The 19845-nt window shown below is 38.1% G+C and overlaps 1 protein-coding gene across 1 annotated transcript in view; it reads left to right on the forward strand.

The window, feature by feature from the left end:
* The window catches only part of PCCA (propionyl-CoA carboxylase subunit alpha), a 326677-nt gene that overhangs the window by 115373 nt on the left and 191459 nt on the right, over window positions 1–19845 (forward strand). Inside the window, exons 11-13 of the mRNA XM_070751229.1 lie at window positions 1450–1544; window positions 7246–7396; window positions 19266–19409. Coding sequence (XP_070607330.1) covers window positions 1450–1544; window positions 7246–7396; window positions 19266–19409 — 390 coding nt within the window. The remainder of the gene's footprint in view (window positions 1–1449; window positions 1545–7245; window positions 7397–19265; window positions 19410–19845) is intronic.

Below are 19845 nucleotides of genomic sequence, written 5' to 3' on the forward strand. Positions count from 1 at the left end.
CATTTCTTTACCAGGCCACCTTTTCAGTGGAATTTAAGGGATGTCGGTGTTGATGTCCTTCTTATAAGGCCTTTAAGAGAGTAAGAGAGCCGGGGTGGCGCAGCAGGTAGAGTGCTGCACTGCAGGCCACGGAAGCTGACTGTAGATCTGAAGGTCAGCGGTTCAAATTTCAACACCGGCTCAAGGTTGACTCAGCCTTCCATCCTTCCGAGGTGGGTAAAATGAGGACCTGGATTGTGGGGGCAATATGCTGGCTCTGTTAAAAAGTGCTATTGCTAACATGTTGTAAGCCGCCCTGAGTCTAAGGAGAAGGGTGGCATAAAAATTGAATAAATAAATAAATAAATAAATAAATAAATAAATAAATAAATAAATAAGAAAGAAAGAAAGAAAGAAAGAAAGAAAGAAAGAAAGAAAGAAAGAAAGAAAGCCTTTATGTGGTCAGTAGGTCTTGTGTGTAGTGTAGTACAGTAAGTGCCAGAAAAGAGTCCGAAAGATTTCATACTCTTCAGGCTCTTCATCACTCACAATGATAAAAAAAACTTTTGTGTGATATCACGACACATGTAGAAAAGGGGCACATAGTTCATCACAATGTTGTAGTGTTTGTTCATCATTTATTCCCCTTCTCTGGATGGCCACACTTTGGGTTCTACCACTGTGAATCCGACTCAGCAAGATGCTGGAGCCTATTGAGACCTTTTCTGGGTCAAAGTCTTCAACCTCATAGCCCTTCATGGCACCGGACCAGATTATCTCAGGGACCGCCTTCTGCTGCACAAATCCCAGCGACCAGTTAGGTCCCACAGAGTGGGCCTTCTCTGGGTCCCGTCAACTAAACAATGTCGCTTGGCGGGACCCAGGGGAAGAGCCTTCTCTGTGGCGGCCCCGGCCCTCTGGAACCAACTCCCCCCAGAGATTAGAACTGCCCCCACCCTCCTTGCCTTTCGTAAACAACTTAAAACCCACCTCTGCCGCCAGGCATGGGGGAACTGAGATACTCTTTCCCCTTAGGCCTTTACATTTTATGCATGGTATGTCTGTATGTATGTTTGGTTTTATAATAAGGGTTTTAAACTGTTTTAATATTGGATTGTTATATGCTGTTTTTATTACTGTTGTTAGCCGCCCCGAGTCTACGGAGAGGGGCGGCATACAAATCCAATAAATAAATAAATAAAATAAATATTTTCCTAATTTTTACAATATTCTTTTCATGGACAAAAAAACTAAACTGAATGGACTAAAACTAATATTTATTCTTTTCCTTATTTGGATAGAACAAGAATAGACCGATTATTAATTGAAATAAGTGCTGTGTTTATTAAGTGAAATTATTAAGTGAAATAAGTGCTATTGATGAAATATTTTCACTGAAAATAGTAATTACTTGAAGTAGAGAATGAATGCATTTTTTTAAAAAAAAAATTAACCCTGAGTTCTTATTAGGTATTGGCAGACAAACATGACAATGCATTATGGCTGAATGAAAGGGAATGTTCAATTCAGAGAAGAAACCAGAAAGTTATTGAAGAGGCACCAAGGTGAGTGCAGTATACTCTTCTATGAGCATAAAGAAAATTAATAAAATGCTAAAACTGAATTGTATAACTTAATGTTAATAGAAACTAAAGATCATTGAGCTAGTTGCTAATCTGAACTCCTTTCATGAGCTTGAAAAAAATTTAAACGTGTAAACTACTATATTTTAATGGTTACAATATTATTTTGTGAAAATGCTTTGTTTACTGAAAATCTTTTATTATTATTATTTATTATTTATTAGATTTGTATGCCGCCCCTCTCCGTAGACTCGGGGCGGCTCACAACAGCAATAAAACAATTCATGACAAATCTAATAATTTAAAAACATTTCTTTAAAAAATGATGAGAGAGAAATTTCTTTATTGATTCTGATTCCTTGAGAATACAAATAGTATATTTTAGTTTTTCAAATGCTAGAGTACTTTTAACAGTAAATAGTAACAGATAATTTCAGAAAATAGAATATATCCTTATATGATTTTTCCACAATATTATATAGATGCTGTATTTCCTAAAGCAGTGATGGCAAACCTTTTTTTGGTTTGCATGCCAAAAGGGTGTGTGTGTGCTAGCACGCACACATGTGCCCTCACCCATTCCCACCCCCCTATGCACGTGCACCTCTCCACACTGCCTCTGCGCATGCGCACAGGCCTCACTGAAGTCTGGGATGGTGAAAAAAATGACCGAACCGGAAGCTTGGAAAAATAGACTTCCTGTTTGCCTGTTGTGTTGTTTTTCGCACTCTGGACCCTTCAGGGAAGCTTTGTAAAGCCCCAGAGTGCAAAAAACAGCACAATGGGCTAACCAGAAGTCCATTTTCCGAACTTCCATTTTGCCTGTTGGGTGGATTTTTTGCACTTTGGGGCTTGAAGGAAGCTTCCCTGAAGACTCCAGAGGGCAAAACTGTCACGCTGAATAATTGCCAGCCCCAGAGACATTCAGTAATTAAAGAGTTAACTGTGTGTGTGCCTTATTAAGATCCTCCTATTATGATGTAATATCCTGCCAAATCTCACATCACTTCCTTCTTCTTCCCATGACTCTTCTCTTCTTTTTTCTATCCACCATCATGTAAGACGTATTTGTTATGTTGTCCCTCGAGACATGTTTTATTTTCTGTTTTATAATAAAGAAATCTTGTTTTGAACAAATGACTAAAGGCTTTTATCTATCGCCTCCGCGGGATTAAGGTTCAAATGGCCTTCCCCAAGGATAAAATCAGCTAGCTAGCACGCACATGTGTGCTGGAGTTGACATAGAGCAACACTTTGTGTACCCTCTGATACGGTTCCGCCTGTGGCACAGGTGCCATAGGTTCGCCATCACGATCCTAAAGGCTGCACTGCTGAGATGAATAAAATCTTACTTGCCTTATTAAATCTCCCCATTGATTTGCAGTTTGGCATGGTGGTAAACTGAATAGCCAGGCAAATTTCTTTTTTTCCCATACATTTCATAGCCCATACACTATATTCTCTCCCAGTCCAGACCATCTTCCATTAAGCCAGTGTTTCCCAACCTTGGCAACTTGAAGATATTTGGACTTCAACTCCCAGAATTCCCCAGCCAGCAAAAGCTGGCTGGGGAATTCTGGGAGTTGAAATCCAGATATCTTCAAGTTGCCAAGGTTGGGAAACACTGCACTAAGCTATAGACTGCTTCCTCCCAGAAGCAATTCTTTCAAAAATGGAAAGAAGTCATGATTCAGAGAACTGTTGATGTATGACAAAATTGCCCTTGTTTGTATGCTCATAAAAGTTTTTCTGGAGGTTGGCTTGTACATACTAATGAAGGAAGTGGTGATTTGTCATAAATCTATTCTCTTTATGTACCTTGTTCACCAAGATGGGTTCCCAGCCCCGGACTGCAGCCCTCTACTAGTCTGTGATCTTTTTGGAACTGGGCCACGCGAGTGGCTGGCCAGTATAATGTGCATGCGCGGCTTATGCGAGCATTGGGTTGGTTCCTCTCTCCCCCTGCTGGGATGCCAGGGCATAGAGCTTGGGGACCGCTGTGCTAAAATATGATTTGTTGTATTTTTTTGAGATAAAGGTTGAATACGCAGCAGTGATGTTTTAGGAAAACAAGAGTGCTTGAATGTTGCAGATCCTTTTGAAATAATACTCCTTTTATTTATCCAACTGTTATGTCCCTTCTCTTTTTTCCCCCTTCCTTCCCTAGCGTATTTTATTTTCTTAGTTGATGAGCAGGCACACTGACTTTATTTATCTTTATTCCTGTATGTTGCCTGGCTCCTTTATAGAAATCTCAATAAACACAGATTTTAAAACCATTCTGAACACAGGAAATACCTTCTGTTGCACAGTTTATTCTTTGATTCTCTTGCTGTTCAGATAATTATGTTTCTTTGATTTACCGCACTAATATAAGAAACATAGTAACATACTTGTTGGTCCTTGCATTGAACAGGGGTAGGTGAGAATAGCTGCAGATTATGAGATTACATTTTTTAAAATGGGAAAAAAAAACCTGTTTATCTGATCCGCTTCATGTGTCTTGCACATGGTTTGGGAGATAAATGCAAACATTTGTAAAGGTAAACAAAAACCTTGGGTGTTTTGAAGTACTATCAGAACACAATGAAAGGGCATTGACGGGGTATATATTTTTCTGAGTTGATATGACTTTGGCCTCTGGAAGATGATATATTTAGTGTCCTGTAGTGAGGAGACTTGCAGGCTGGGGAGCAGTCTTGAGAATGAATCCCAAGAGGGATTCACAACTGTACTCTAAGGCAGAAGAACAGCTGTGCTCAGGGTGGAACGAGGGGGAACCACGCTGTGTAAACAGATGAATCAAAGTAAGAAAAATAGAAAATTAAAACTTTCAGTTTTGGAGTAAAGTTGAGACAATAATTTAAAACGCAAGCTGTTACTGTCATTGGATGTCAGATACCATGTTGTGGGCTAAAGTTGAAATGGCAATTCAGTTTAAAGCTTTGGGATTCCAGTTGAGATTTTTCTCTGAAATATTCTATAATGCATTACTCGTTTGTAAGTACAGAAAGCAAGTAGACTGTAAATAATAACAACAACAACAACAACAACAACAAAAAAACCAACAACTGGAACTTGGTCGAAAATGAGCAAGCAAAACTACTGTGGGACTTCCGACTTCAGACTGACCGAATTCTGAAGCATAACACACCAGACATTGCGATCGTGGAGAAAAAGAAAGTATGGATCATCGACATTGCAATCCCAGGAGACAGCAGAATTGAGGAGAAGCAGTTAGAGAAATTAGTGAAATACAAAGATCTAAAAATCGAGCTACAACGACTCTGGCATAAGCCAGTGAAAGTGGTCCCAGTGGTACTTGGCACGCTGGGCGCAGTACCAAAGGATCTCAGCGGACATTTGAAAACCATCAGAATTGACAAAATCTCCATCTGTCAATTGCTAAAGGCCGCTTTACTGGGATCGGCAAACATAATTCGCTGCTACATCACGCAGTCCCAGGTGCTTGGGAAGCGCCCGACTGGTGATGAAATACGAAATCCAGCATAGTGATCTCGTTTGCTGTGTTGTACTGACATAATAATAATAATAATAATAATAATAATAATAATAATAATAATATATTAGATTTGTATGTCGCCCCTCTCCGAAGACTCGGGGCGGCTCACAACAACAATAAAAACAATATTATAGTGAAACAAATCTAATATTAAAGAAGAATCATATAAAACCCTATCATATTTAAAAACCAAACAACACATACATACCAAACATAAAATATAAAGAGCCTGGGGGAAAGGTGTCTCAACTCCCCCATGCCTGGCGGTATAGATGGGTCTTGAGTAGTTTACATAAAACTTTGCAAACTAGACATATTGCATACTTTTATATACTTAGTCATAAATATAATTGTGTTTTTAATTCACTAGTACTGTACTATTGTTTTTAATATTGTTTTCAGTAGTACTATTGTTTTTCACTAGTACTATTGTGCTTTTAATTCACTAGTACTATTTTTTAAATTCTTAGAATGTAAATTATAACTGCCTGTTTTGTGCAACATTTTATGTGAGACAATAGTACAATACTACTAGTGAAAAACAATTGTACTAGTGAAAACAATATTAAAAACAATAGTACTAGTGAATTAAAAACACAGTTAAAGAATGTTTCAGAGAAAAATCTGAAATGAAAATGTTCTTCTACATTTATTGTAGTGATTTAGTAAAAGTAGTGAAAGAACGTTTCACTGATTTGTCTATCTGGTGCAGTAATAGTGTTTGCACTTTAAAGGATTAAATATTATTTAAATAATCAATCCTATTACTAAGCCTGGCATGTAACAGGCATAACTTGTACACAGCGTGCAGCCTTTCTAGCAATTAAAAGATCAAAAGACAAAGAGTTAAAATAATTTCAAATAAAGCCACATTTTGATTGTTTAGCATACGGGTATGTGAATATAGGATAAAATAGAATAGATTCGGTTCTTTATTTCAACCATTTCTTTACTTCAATTTTCCTGGACTAGTCCACCTTGGAAACATCAAACTTTAATCAGAGGCTGCTGGAAAGAATTCTATAACTAATCTCGTGATTTTGTTGGCCTTATTTCCAGCCTCTCCCAGAATTCTGCCTGTAGTTTTTAAAATGAGCAAGCCGTGTCACTTTCTGTAAAAAGAAAAAAAATATGGCTGCTAGTGTGACAGAAACAATTGTCTCTTGGGAGAATATATATACCATGTAGCTATCAAATAGTCTATAGCAGTGGTGGCAAACCTTTTTTCCCTCGGGTGCCGAAAGCGTGTGCTCATGCACTATCGTGCATGCGCAAGTGCCCACACCCATAATTCAATGCCTGGGGAGGGTGAAGACAGCTTCCCCCGGCCACCGGAAGCACAGCCTGTTTCCCAATTTCTGGGGGGCCACATAGGCTCATGTTTCACCCTCCCCAGGCTCCAAAGGTTTTCCCGGAGCCGGGGGAGGGTAAAAACACTTCCCCATCCCCCCGGAAGCTCTCTGGAAGCCAAAAATGCCTCCCAGAGCCTCTGTGTGAGCCAAAAATCAGCTGGTCGGCACACACATGCATGCTATTATTATTATTATTATTATAATTATAATAATAATAATGATTATTTATTTATTTATTTATTTGTTTGTTTGTTTGTTTGTTTGTTTGTTTATTTATTAGATTTGTATGCCGCCCCTCTCCGGAGACTCGGAGCGGCTCACATGTTGGAGCTGAGCTAGGGCAACGGCTCACGTGCCAGCAGATAGGACTTCACGTGCCACCTTTAGCACCCGTGCCATAGGTTCTCCACCACTGGTCTATAGCAACGGTCCCCAACCTTTCTGACTTGGTGGCCTAGTAAAGGGCGGGGAGAAGGAATAGTTCCCTGTGAGTGGCAGACGGACATGCAAAGACATGTGCCGCTCCATTTGTGTGAGCAGCAGGAGCATGCGCCTTCCCTGACACAAATAGAGCTTTGCACACAAGCACAAGACAGCCACAGTTCACCTGATGAAAGCTTTGTGCATGCGCAGGCAGGTTCCAAACAGGTTGTGGTCCGGGAGTCCGGGAATTGCGAATGTATGTTAAGCAAGCATAATTATTATTTTACCTTTTTCCTTTTATATTTCAGTTTGTAAAAGGCATAAAATGGTTGAATTTATTTTTTTTACAGAATTTAATTTTACTCCCCCTTCTTTGTATACATAGCACTTTCTTGGATTCTGGAACTCGTAAAGCTATGGGAGAACAGGCTGTAGCTCTTGCCAGAGCTGTAAAATACTCCTCAGCAGGAACAGTGGAATTCCTTGTGGATTCAAAAAAAAATTTCTATTTTTTGGAAATGAATACCAGACTGCAGGTACGTGGAACAGAAAAGCTGGGAGGAGAGAGGAATGTGTTAACGATTCAGGTGGGGTTAGAAATGATTTTATAATGCTAAAAAAATATGCATTACTGTACTTCAGATGTGGTGCAAAAAACCCAACCATTAAGAAAATACTTTGTCCGAGTTAGATTTCCTCTTCTAAATATATATTTATGATAGATATCTGTTCAAAAATAATATTTTTAATTAATTTTTAAATCTTGGGAGTGGAGAAAAGTAATGGCTGGTTTAGGTAGCTCTGTTTCAGTCCACATGGATTTTTATGGCAAACATATGTTCTCTCTCATACTTATTGAAACACTATAAAGTAGATTCTGTTCTGCCAATAACCTTGGAAGGAGGTTACCATGACTTTAGAATCATGTCCTAAATACCTTGTTGCATTAAGTTGAGACATATAAATATGCAGTTATGCTGATAGACCTCTATTCTTATTGTCAGAAATCTTTTTAAAAATTGCTTTTACTTGGAGCCCCTGCTCCTCAATTAAATGTTTTGAACCAGAGGTGGGTTTGGACTGGTTTTCCCGAACCGGTAACAAACCGCTGGTGATGTCACGATGACATCACGGAAGTGGATCAGTTGGTGCCAGTCCGTGGGCACTACAATTTTTTTTAAATGGATTTTTTTTGGGGGGAAATAACAACAACAACAACAACAACAGCAACAGAGTTGGGAGGGACCTTGGAGGTCTTCTAGTCTAACCCCCTGCGTAGGCAGGAAACCCTACACTACTTCAGATAGATGGTTATCCAACATCTGCTTAAAAACTTCCAGGGTTGGGGCATTCACAACTTCTGGAGGGAAGCTGTTCCACTGATCAACTGTTTTGACTGTCGGGAAATTACTCCTTAGTTCTAAGTGACTTCTCTCCTTGTTTAGTTTCCACCCATTGCTTCTTGTTCTACCCTCAGGTGCTTTGGAGAATGTTTTTCAGGGGGTTTTTTCTGTGCATGCGCAGAAGCCAAGATCTTGTTTTTGGCTTTAAAAAAAAAATCTGATATTTTTGCACCCGCGCAATGCGGGTAGTAAACTAGAACCCACCCCTGTTCTGAACGGTGTGCTACATGAATGCGCGGTGATAATGCTTATGTTTGTTAACTTCCTTCTTTCTTGCTTTGCTAGTGCAGGGGTTGTTCTAACAGCTCTGTTTCTATTAAGTATACATTCACAGTCAGTTGGAAAAGTACAGATAGTTTTTAACTTGGGAAACAATCGGGACTGAAATTTTCATTGTTATGCAATGAGGTTATAAAGGCAATCCCCGGAGTTCCAATTCCCATTGTTAACTGAATTCCATGGTGATTTAGGCAAGGCACTTTCCTTCCGACTTTCCACAATCAAAGTAAATGAGTATTGTGGCAGGAAATTGTAAGATGTGTGAGTGGCTGGTGTAGCACAAGCTCAGAGGGACTGGAGGAGAGGTCATGAATGGGGGACACTTACTCCAGAGATTTGCAAATTTCCCTACCAGCTTCCCCATTAACTTTTTGAGGAAGCCAGCAGGGAAGGTCACAAATGACAATTATGTGATCATGGGGCATTGCAACTAGCTGTAATTGGAAGCCAATTGCCAAGCACCCAGATTGTGACTATGGAGGTGCCGGGATAGCCATAATGCAAAGGATCAGTTGTAATCACCATTTGTTCAGCACTAAGTTAACACAAATGGTCCCCCAGTCAAAAGTTATAGAATGAGGACTCCCTGTTGTTGTGGTTAGCTGTGGCTCAGCTCCTGCCCCAAGGACTGTGGATGTGGGGGAGACATCCACATGCTGCAGGCCTGTCCCCCCCGTGCAATCTGCCGATGAAGGCTCCTCTGACCAAGAAGACATGAGTGACGGAGGAGGAGAGTGTTGTAGACAGCTCAGAAGGAGATCAATTATCTAGCTCCACCTTGGATTCAGAACAAGAGTTAATGATACAGCCACGCATGCGGAGAGCGATGCATAGGCAACAACAACTGAGAGATTATTATCAAAGAAAATGAGGCCACCTGTGGTTGGGTGGGGCTGTGGTAATTAGTGAGGCTGCTATAAATAGCAGCCTGTGGGTTTGGCCATGGTGGAGGATTATCTGATCCTTGTGTTTCGTGACTGCTTTACTGACTTTGACTTTTTGTGTGCTGATTTTCCCCCGCTTTGAAACTAAACCAGAGCAAAGTGTGTTTCACTTTGTGAAAGAAGGACTGTGAATTGCCTCACAGCTGCAAGCTAAGTATCACAGAACTGATAAGGGACTTGTACAAATTACCAGTTTGTTTGGAGATCAGTGCTCTTTGCTATACCAAAAGAGGGCTTAGTTTAAGTGACTTTTCTTTATAAAGAACATTGTTTTGAATTTTCAAATGTGTGTGTGTGTCTGAAATTTGTACCTGTGAATTTTTGGGAGGATTCTACCAGAGGGCCCGACAGAACACCTGTAAGCAATGGTTTACTGCAGATCGTTATTGAATTTTATAATATTTTTGCTTGCATTGAGAATAGAAGAGTGTTGGAAAGATGAACAGTTTGATGCTTACTGGTATTCCTTTTACAATGGCAAGGGTTTGTTGTTTTATTTGCTATTTTGAGCTCAGTGTCTTTTTCACTATTTTATTGTGATCACTGACGAACAATGGAAGCAAAAGCCTTTCCAGATGGAGAAACCACTATAGTTGGAAAGAAAGATTATTTAAATGTTGTTTAGACAATTTGAGAAGATTTGTTCTTTCCAACTTTTATCAGAAATATACTAACCTTTAATTAGAATGTTTGTCAAGTACATTTCTCTAATTTTTCTGTCTTGGTTGCATACTGCCTCTAATTAGTGTTTCAGTTTGAAGTTGGTGAGTAGCAATCTTACTGGCCTCATCACCAGTTACCCCAGTTGATTTGTCACTTTTCTCCAGCCTTCAAGGTTGATGTCAGTTAGCAAACCTATATCTAGTTGCTCTTTTTGTTTTCCTTCACAAAGAATCAAAATTTAAAATCCCAATGACCCCCTTCCCCCAGCATTTAACTCTACAATTATAACATTGCAGATGTGTTTTTTGCTGACAGTCACTTTGAATGGGGTTTTCTCTTCCTCCCATTAGTATCTAAGTTTGCTGTTTGGCTTCTCCCTCCACCAACCCCCCATACTGCCTTAACTATATTATTAGTGGCTGCATTATAGAGGACTCTCCTTTTTTGTGTGTGATAAACTTTATTGATTTTCTTAAAATTGACAAACATACAAACACACACTTAACATAAAATTGGGGTTGCAAATACCCCTCTTATTCTAGAAGTCAAATTGCAATACAGAAAAAGAATACAGTGTTCCCTCGCTTTTCGCGGGGGATGCGTTCCGAGACCGCCCGCGAAAGTCGAATTTCCGCGAAGTAGAGATGCGGAAGTAAATACACTATTTTTGGCTATGAAAAGTATCACAAGCCTTCCCTTAACACTTTAAACCCCTAAATTGCAATTTTCCATTCCCTTAGCAACCATTCAGATTATTACTCACCATGTTTATTTATTAAAGTTTATTTAAAAAAATATTTATTAAAGGCAGACAAAAGTTTGGTGATGACATATGACATCATCGGGTGGGAAAAACCGTGGTATAGGGAAAAAACCCGCAAAGTATTTTTTAATTAATATTTTTGAAAAACCGTGGTATAGACTTTCCGCAAAGTTCGAACCCGCGGAAATCGAGGGAATACTGTACATTGTTAATATCTTAAGTCAACCTATTACTTTAGATGAAAAGAAGAAATTTTGTGTAACCTTAGTATAAAAGAAAAATAAACTTCGTATATAGGCAAAATACAAACGCAAAGATTAAATCCTAACCGTATTACTATTGTGCACACCTAATATTCATTTTTACTTCTTCTTTTTCTCTATCCATATATACACTTTATTCCAAATCACATAAAATTCAGATTCTTCTTGGTTATTTAACCGTCTTGTCATCATATCCATTTCAGCGCAGTCTAATATTTTCTTAATAACCTCTTCCTCTTTGGGAATATCTTCCCCCTTCCAATTTTGCGCATATACTATCCTGGCTGCTGTCGTTATATGAATGACTAGATGTAAAATATATTTCTTATATTTCTGTTTAGCTATACCTAATAAGTAAAATTCCGGAGTTTTTTCTATCTCTTGCATTACTATTTCTTTTATTATTCTTTCTATCATTTTCCAATATATCTTAGCTTTGCTACAACTCCACCATTGATGATAATATGAACCTATTTCTTTTTTACACTTCCAACACAATGGGGACATATTAGGGAACATTAGAGGACTTTCCCTTTTAATCTCCTGTGCAGGGACCCTCTTTTAAAACTAGTAATAATTTTTTTAAAAAAAATTATTTATTTAGGAGCAAGTTCAACTTACGACAAAAAATTATGTTGTGTTTCTTTCTTTCTTTTTAATGTACGAGAGTCGCCCAGAAACTAATGCACCACATTTCTTTTCTTCAACATTTATCGAACACAATGAATCTTACACACAAGAAATAATGATGTTTCTTCTACATGCCCTATTTTTCCACATAATCTCCATCTCATTCTGTGGCCTTCACCAGCGAGACACAAGGGTGTGTATGACCTGTCGGTACCACTCCTTGTTCTGGTCACGAAGCCATTTCTGCACTGTGCACTGTCTTCTAATGGCCTCACTCTCTGTGCCCAGCCACTACCTGTGCTTCTGTCAACTGCAGATTCCCCATAAACTGTACACAAACGTTTGTGAATGTTCCCAACAGTTTCTTTCTCCGCAGTGAGAAATTCAGTGATGACATGCTGCTTGTAACATACATCACTTAGAGACGCCATTTTGAAACACTGCTGCAGCTACGCTATCTCTCTGAAGAAATGCAATATTTACACACGCACTCCTGACAATTCAAATAATGTATATCTAAAGTTTTGCCTTTGTACCATTACTGTAGGCTGAGAGAAAAAAATGTGGTGCATTGCTTTCTGAGCGACCTTTGTAATTCATTGAACTGATCACCTATTTTTTCCGTACTGGGAGGTACTATTGCAGTGCTATGCTGATGATAGAAAACATCAGATAACATATGGTACATATGATATGGTAAGCATGCCTATTGCAGAGAAAACGACAATATTACAATGTAAAAACTGGTATTAGAGAGCATCGGAGGCGCAGTAATTAGAATGCATTATTGCAAGTTACTTCTGCTGCCTGCTGGCTGCCTGTCATTTGGCAGTTCAAATCTCATCAGGCTCAAAGTTGCCTCAGGCTTCCATCCTTCTAAGGTCGGTAAAATGAGGTCCTAGATCAGTGATGGCAAACCTTTTTTTCCTCGGGTGCCGAAATAGCGTGCATGCATTCCATCGTGCATGCACGAGTGCCAACACCCATTGTCTGGGGAGGGCGGAAACAGCTTTCCCTGCTCCCCCCCCCCCCGAGGCCTTCTGTGGGCCAGAAATGGCCTGTTTCTCAACTTCTGGTGGGCCCACTAGGCCCGTTTTTCACCCTCCCCAGGCTCCAAAGGCTTCCCTAGCACAGGGGGAGAGTACAAATGCCCTCCCCCATGCCCCCGGAGCCTCTCTGGAAGCCAAAAATGCCCTCCCAGAGCCTCTGTGTGAACCAAAAATCAGCTGGCCAGCACATAAATGCACATTGGAATTGAGCTAGGGCAACAGCTCGTGTGCCAGCAGGTATGGCTTCACGTGCCACCTGTGGCACCCATGCCATAGGTTCGCCATCACTGACTTAGATTATTAGGGGCAATATGCTGACTCTATAAACTCCTTAGAGTGGGCTCTAATGAACTCTGAAGCAATAGATACAGTAAGCACTATTGCTATTAATTATTATTATTATTATTATTATTATTATTATTAATTAGATTTGTATGCCACCCCTCTCCGTAGACTCGGGGCGGCTCACAACAATAACAAAAACAATGTACGAACAAATCTAATAATTTAAAAAACACTAAAAACCCCATTATTAAAAGCAAACATACGCACAAACATACCATGTATAAACTGCATAGGCCCGGGGAAGATGTCTCAGTTCCCCCATGCCTGACAGCAGAGATGGGTCTTAAGAACTTTATGAAAGGCGAGGAGGGTGGGAGCAGTTCTAATCTCCGGGGGGAGCTGGTTCCAGAGGGTCGGGGCCGCCACAGAGAAGACTCTTCTCCTGGGTCTCGCCAAACAACATTGTTTAGTCGACGGGACCTGGAGAAGGCCAACTCTGTGGGACCTAACCGGTCACTGGGATTCATGCGGCAGAAGGAGGTGATTGATTGATTGATTGATTGATTGGATTTGTATGCCGCCCCTCTCCGTGGATTCGGAAGCTGTTGCCATTCCAGTGTCCGATCTTCCAATAAGCAGTGGTCCATGTCTCACTGCCATTTAACCACGTACACACACATTTTCAGAATGATTTGATCCATGTATTTATACTGGCAGCATAATGCCAAATTCTCATTTGATCTACATATGAAAATGTGTAAATGAAAAATGATCTTCTGTACTGACTCTTTAGCTAGAAATTCAATTCAATTCAATTTATTAGATTTGTATGCCGCCCCTCTCCGAAGACTCGGGGCGGCTCACAACAATGATAAGAACAATATTATAATGGCACAAATCTAATATCTAATCTAAATATTCTCTGAACGTGTTTACGACACCCTTGATTTTGGCTTCTTACTAACAATTCTACTCAGAAGTTTCTTTTAAAGAAGAATTACCTGTTGAAAACAAAGATTTACACAAACATCAAGAAATTATTCAGATACTTTTTTTAACAGTTTGAAAAATATGATTCATAAAGGTAACAATTACCTACATTACGAGTCTACGGAGAGGAGCGGCATACAGATCTAATAAATAAATAAATTTCCCTAAGACTGACCAGAAATGTGAGAATTCAGGCCATGATTAAGCCTGCTTAGTTCTGGAAATAGATCACTAAGGAAATTTGGATTTTATCGAACTGAAAGATGGTAAACCATTTGGAATGAGAGGGGAAAAAAGAGAAAAAAATGTAAGTACAAGGTCTTTATAGGGGGACACATGTTCAAGATGCCACAAGCAGTTTCGTCTTCTGTTGATGTAGAGCAGGGATGTCAAACTCCATCGCGTTACAGTTTGGATCATGTCGTATCACAATATTTTTTTGCCTTTGTGGAGCTGGGGTGGGGGCTTGAGGGATGCGGGCTGCGGGCCACCAGTTTGACAGGCCTGATGTACAGGATTACAGAAATGGACATGAAAAAAAAAAAGCGATAACTGTTGGGAAAACTTCAACAGGAAAATGGGAAGATGTGGGAAAGAAACTCAGATTGTTCCATCTTGATTTTCTGTCAGGCTTTAAAGAGTTTGTTGTTATGGCCTATATCAATAAAGTGGTGCCTGTTTCTTGACCTAATGTTGTTATTGTTGTTATTATATTATTATTATTATTATTATTATTATTATTATTATTATTATTATTATTATTATTATTATTAATTAGATTTGTATGCCGCCCCTCTCCATAGACTCTGGGCGGCTTACAGCAATGATAAAAACAATATATAATGACAAATCTAATAGTTAGAATCTAAAATAACAATAATACATTTAAAAAGTCTAAAAAACAAGAAAGAGTTTGTTGTTGTGGCCTATATCAATAAAGTGGTGCCTGTTTCTTGACCTAATGTTGTTGTTGTTGTTATATTATTATTATTATTATTATTATTATTTATTAGATTTGTATGCCGCCCCTCTCCGTAGACCCGGGGCGGCTTACAGCAATGATAAAAACAATATATAATGACAAATCTAATAGTTAGAATCTAAAATAACAATAATACATTTAAAAAGTCTAAAAAACAAGAAACCCCAATATATAAAAAACATACATACAGTCATATCATACATAGAAAACTACATAGGCAGGGGGAGATGTGCCCCAAAGGGGCTGACATTTGATATACAAGCTTTTAACAAATATGATCATCTCAGCACCTGAATACTGTGATGGGCTTATATCTTTAGATGAAGCATTTTTGGCAGACAAACCTCCAAGCCATAGTTCCCTCTAAGCTGAGCAGTGAGCAATCGCTCACTTAAAAATCATCATCAACTCAGAGTTTTCCAAACCTGCCCAGAAGCCGAGAGGGAAAGAGTGAGAGGGAAGGAGAGAGAGAGGAAGAGAGGAAGAGAGAGAAACAGATAGAAAAAAGAGAGGAAGGAAAAGAGAAAGAAAAAGAATGGGAGTAAGGAAGAGAGGAAGAAAATCAAAATCCAGTTTGAAACTAGCTCAACTATTTAAGTGGCATTTTGATATTGATAGTGTTGCCCTATTATGAGCTCACTGTTAATAGACACACAGTACAGTATTTTATTTTGAAATTCTCTGAGGCAAAACAGGGTAGGTTTTTTATTTATTTGTTTGTTTGTTTGTTTGTTTGTTTGTTTATTTAATATTTCTGTGCCGCCCAGTCCCAAAAGGACTGCCGCTCAGACACTATACTTTTCCGCCCACCCCAAATAAAAATTAGAGGGAACACTGCTCCAAGCATTTAAGAAAGAGTTTGTTTCGGCAAATTTCTCTCTCTCTGGTGAATGTTTTATTTGAATTGTGATCTTTTTCTTCCTAAGATAATTATGTAGCTCTGATTCTCTTTGGGACAACGTTACATGATTTAATACTGCTGAAACTGGATCAGCTTTGAGACAATCTTGGTTTGAAATGGGTACTTTCAAGCAATACTTGGAGAAGAGTGGATGTTGATGATTTGGTGTGTAACAGTTACACCCTTCCACCCAAACATTACAAAGGACAGGATTTCCCTTAGAGGAGGAAAGATTCTGACAAAGGTATAAGGAAATGTCTTTTCTATTGAACAAGGCTACAAAGCGAATTGCAAAAAGGTTTCATAAATACTTTCTCAACATGAATGTACCTTAAGAAGAAATTCTAGTGACAAAGGCATTGATTTTGGTGTTGGCATAGGCTTTAATTTAATAGATATATTAAATTACATTAACTTCAGTCAGATTCAGCATATCCCTTTACAGTTAGCATTTCACTTTCATGGTCTTATTCAAGTATAGAGAATTTTGAGACAGATTAAACTAAATATTTGCAGTAGAATTAAACCAGATTTCCCCCCCCTCATGTGAGACATAACTTAGTACAGTGTGTAAAAGGTGATAAGCACGGTTTTAAAACTAGTCATTGTTTGATTGCTATGAAGACTAGCTAGAAAGAATAGAGGAAGAGAAAATTGCTAATCTTTTTCCTGACCTAATAGTGGGGCTTTAATTCTTATTTCTCTCTTTACTGTACCCTGGGAGATTAGCTGTTTCATGACAGCTGGGAAGAAGACAGAATCTGGTGGAGTTAGCTCTTGGAAGAGTTAATGATGGTTTCCAATGTGCTGGTATAACCTGATGGAAAATGTCTGCTGGAAATAGAAAAATAAAAATGCAAAAGTTAATAAATTTAGTTATTTTAACAATGACAGTGTGTGTGTGCTGTTCTCAGTACAAAAGTAAACATAGAATAAAAAGACAATTAGCTGTTGTTTCAATCAAATGATATGATATTATTATTATTATTATTATTATTATTATTATTATTATTATTATTATTATTTAGGTATGCCGCCCCTCTCCGAAGACTCGGGGCGGCTCACAACAGTAATAAAACCAATATAGTAGTGGAACAAATCTAATATTAAAAAACATATAAAACCCTATCATTATTTAAAAAACCAAACAGCACATTCATACCATTTATTGTTGAAATATCCAATTGTTTTTGCATGTACTTTGCTCACCCACCCTTTTATTACTGCTTTTACAAAGAAACCATATTGATGGAACAGTCAGTCATATTTTTAGAGAAAGTGATTAAACTAATTATATAAATGTTGATAAATATTAAAGCTGCATAAATATTTTGCTATCAGAATGAGTTTGTACCTCGCTTGACCAAAAAAAAATAAAAATGAAACACTACCTTATGGTAAATATGGTGAGATTACGATAATTCATATTTTGAAAGAAAATTTAATTTGAAAAAATACAATAAAATGACACAGTTTTAGAGATGCGGAGGTAAATACACCATTTTTGGCTATGAACAGTATCCCTAACCTTCCCTTAACACTTTAAACCCCTAAATTACAATTCCCCATTCCCTTAGCAACCATGTAGATTATTACTCATCATGTTTATTTATTAAAGTTTATTTTAAAAAAATGTTTTTTAAAGGCAGACAAAAGTTTGGCAATGACATATGATGTCATCGGGCAGGAAAAACCGTGGTATAGGGGGAAAAACCGTGAAGTATTTTTTAATTAATATTTTTGAAAAACCGTGGTATAGACGTTTCACAAAGTTCGAACCCGTGAAAATCGAGGGAACACTGTATTGGAAAAAAGTTTCAGAAGTTATATATATCTAAGAAAAGTTTTTTTAAATGTCAGATTTCCTGAGAAAATAAACACTGTATGTTTCCCACAAGTGTGTTGATAATTTATATATTTGTAAGGGGAGAACTTCAGTGTAGATGAAGAATGTCTTGGGATTTCATCAAGGGTCTTAATAAGATTGATATACCTGGAAAGTATCAAGTATTTGACACCGAGTCCTAAAGGAAGCATCTTAATCATATAATAAACCTTCATTTTAGTATAATATTTAGAATGCTGCTTATTTCAGTGATGTCACTAAAACAGCTAAGTTATCTTAAAATATGGTGGTGTAAAATTTTAAATGCACAGAGAGCTAATTATAAGTGCCATCTGTTAATTTTACTCCGTTTTTTGGCAAAGACCATTATGGAGATATTACATCCGACAAAATGTTATCCTTCAATTATGTACTTCAAACAAATACTTCATTTGTTCAGTGACCTTTTTTGTGTCACAAATACATGAAGTATGACAACTCTTAATGGAGAAATGTTTGTGAAATAAGTGTTTCTTAAGACACAGTATTTCAACAACACAGTATTTCAGATGTAATAGCACTTTATAATAAAACAAAATGATTAAATTCCTCCCTCCCTCTCTCCCTCCCTCGTTATGCTAACCAGCTCTTTAAATGTACTTATTTTATCATTATTTCAAATCAAATTTCCAAATATATATAAATCTGTCTTACTAGTCAGAGCAACTCTTGCACCACTCTCCTTTTTGGGTTTTAACTGGGAACGAGGGTATTCCCTTGACAGCATCATCCTGAGTTGTTAGCAGCTATTTGTTGAGAGCATGCAATGATTCTACTGGTCCAGCTCTGGTATTATGCATGCTAAGCACTACAGAGATAAGTCTGTATGGAAAAAAAAACCACCCCAACAATCCTGAAGTATCCATCTGTTCATTTCTGCTACACTGCATTGATGTAAGATTACGCTAATCTCGTTGCTTGTCAGGACAGGTTAGTGAAAGCAGGCGTGTGGGTAAGACTTAGCTAGTTTGATTCTATGGAAGATTGTAGGCTGCTCCTGTACATGCCATGTTAAGTGTAGCAGAACGGGTTGATTACCAGCCAGCTTTTTGAGATCCAGCCAAAATGCTTTTGTATTTGTAGATTAAAAGTTGTTCTCTTTTTTAAAGTCACTTCCCCAAAACAAATGCATTATTATCTGTCCCTCCATCTAGCCAGTCTATTTTAGCCATTATTCTTTGCTTAGTTTTGTTGTAATCTATTTTCTGCAATAAATAAGAGACATGTAGTTTCGTGTGACAAAGAGGATCATCCATATTCTGTATTGCAAATTAACATTTTCACTCTCCAACCAATTTTTCATTACCAGGTTGAGATATTCGAAAGTTTAGTTGTGTTGGTCCTGACTGACAGTTCTTAACCTTGCAGGTTGAACATCCCATCACGGAATGCATTACTGGTTTGGATCTGGTCCAAGAAATGATCCGTGTTGCTAAGGGATACCCTCTCAGGCACAAGCAGGCTGATATCCCCATCAACGGCTGGGCAATTGAATGTCGAGTATACGCAGAGGTAAAAAATAACTGGGAGAAGCTAGCATTTCTCTTTATCATGTTCCATTCCGTGTGCAGGAATAAAGTTTTTCTTTTCCATTCATTTTATAAAATTCTCTGCGATCTAGAGAAGAATATATTAGGGGAAAATATTATAATGGCGTTTCAACATTTTGTACAACTTTGCTTATTTATGAAAGCAAAGGCAACGTAAAAAATGGTCTAAAAAAGAAAATGTGGTTGCTGTACATATCCAGTAGATATTACAGACTATATATCTATAATAGTCTATATGCTAAATATTATAACCAATAATAACATTTTTAGAACATTCCTTTTTATTTGGAATTCATCAAGTTAGAAACATAGAAGTCTGACGGCAGAAAAAGACCTCATGGTCCATCTAGTCTGCCCTTATACTATTTTCTGTATTTTATCTTACAATGGATATATGT

The sequence above is a fragment of the Erythrolamprus reginae genome, chromosome 4 (genome assembly GCF_031021105.1).
Source record: "Erythrolamprus reginae isolate rEryReg1 chromosome 4, rEryReg1.hap1, whole genome shotgun sequence".
NCBI lineage: Eukaryota > Metazoa > Chordata > Lepidosauria > Squamata > Dipsadidae > Erythrolamprus > Erythrolamprus reginae.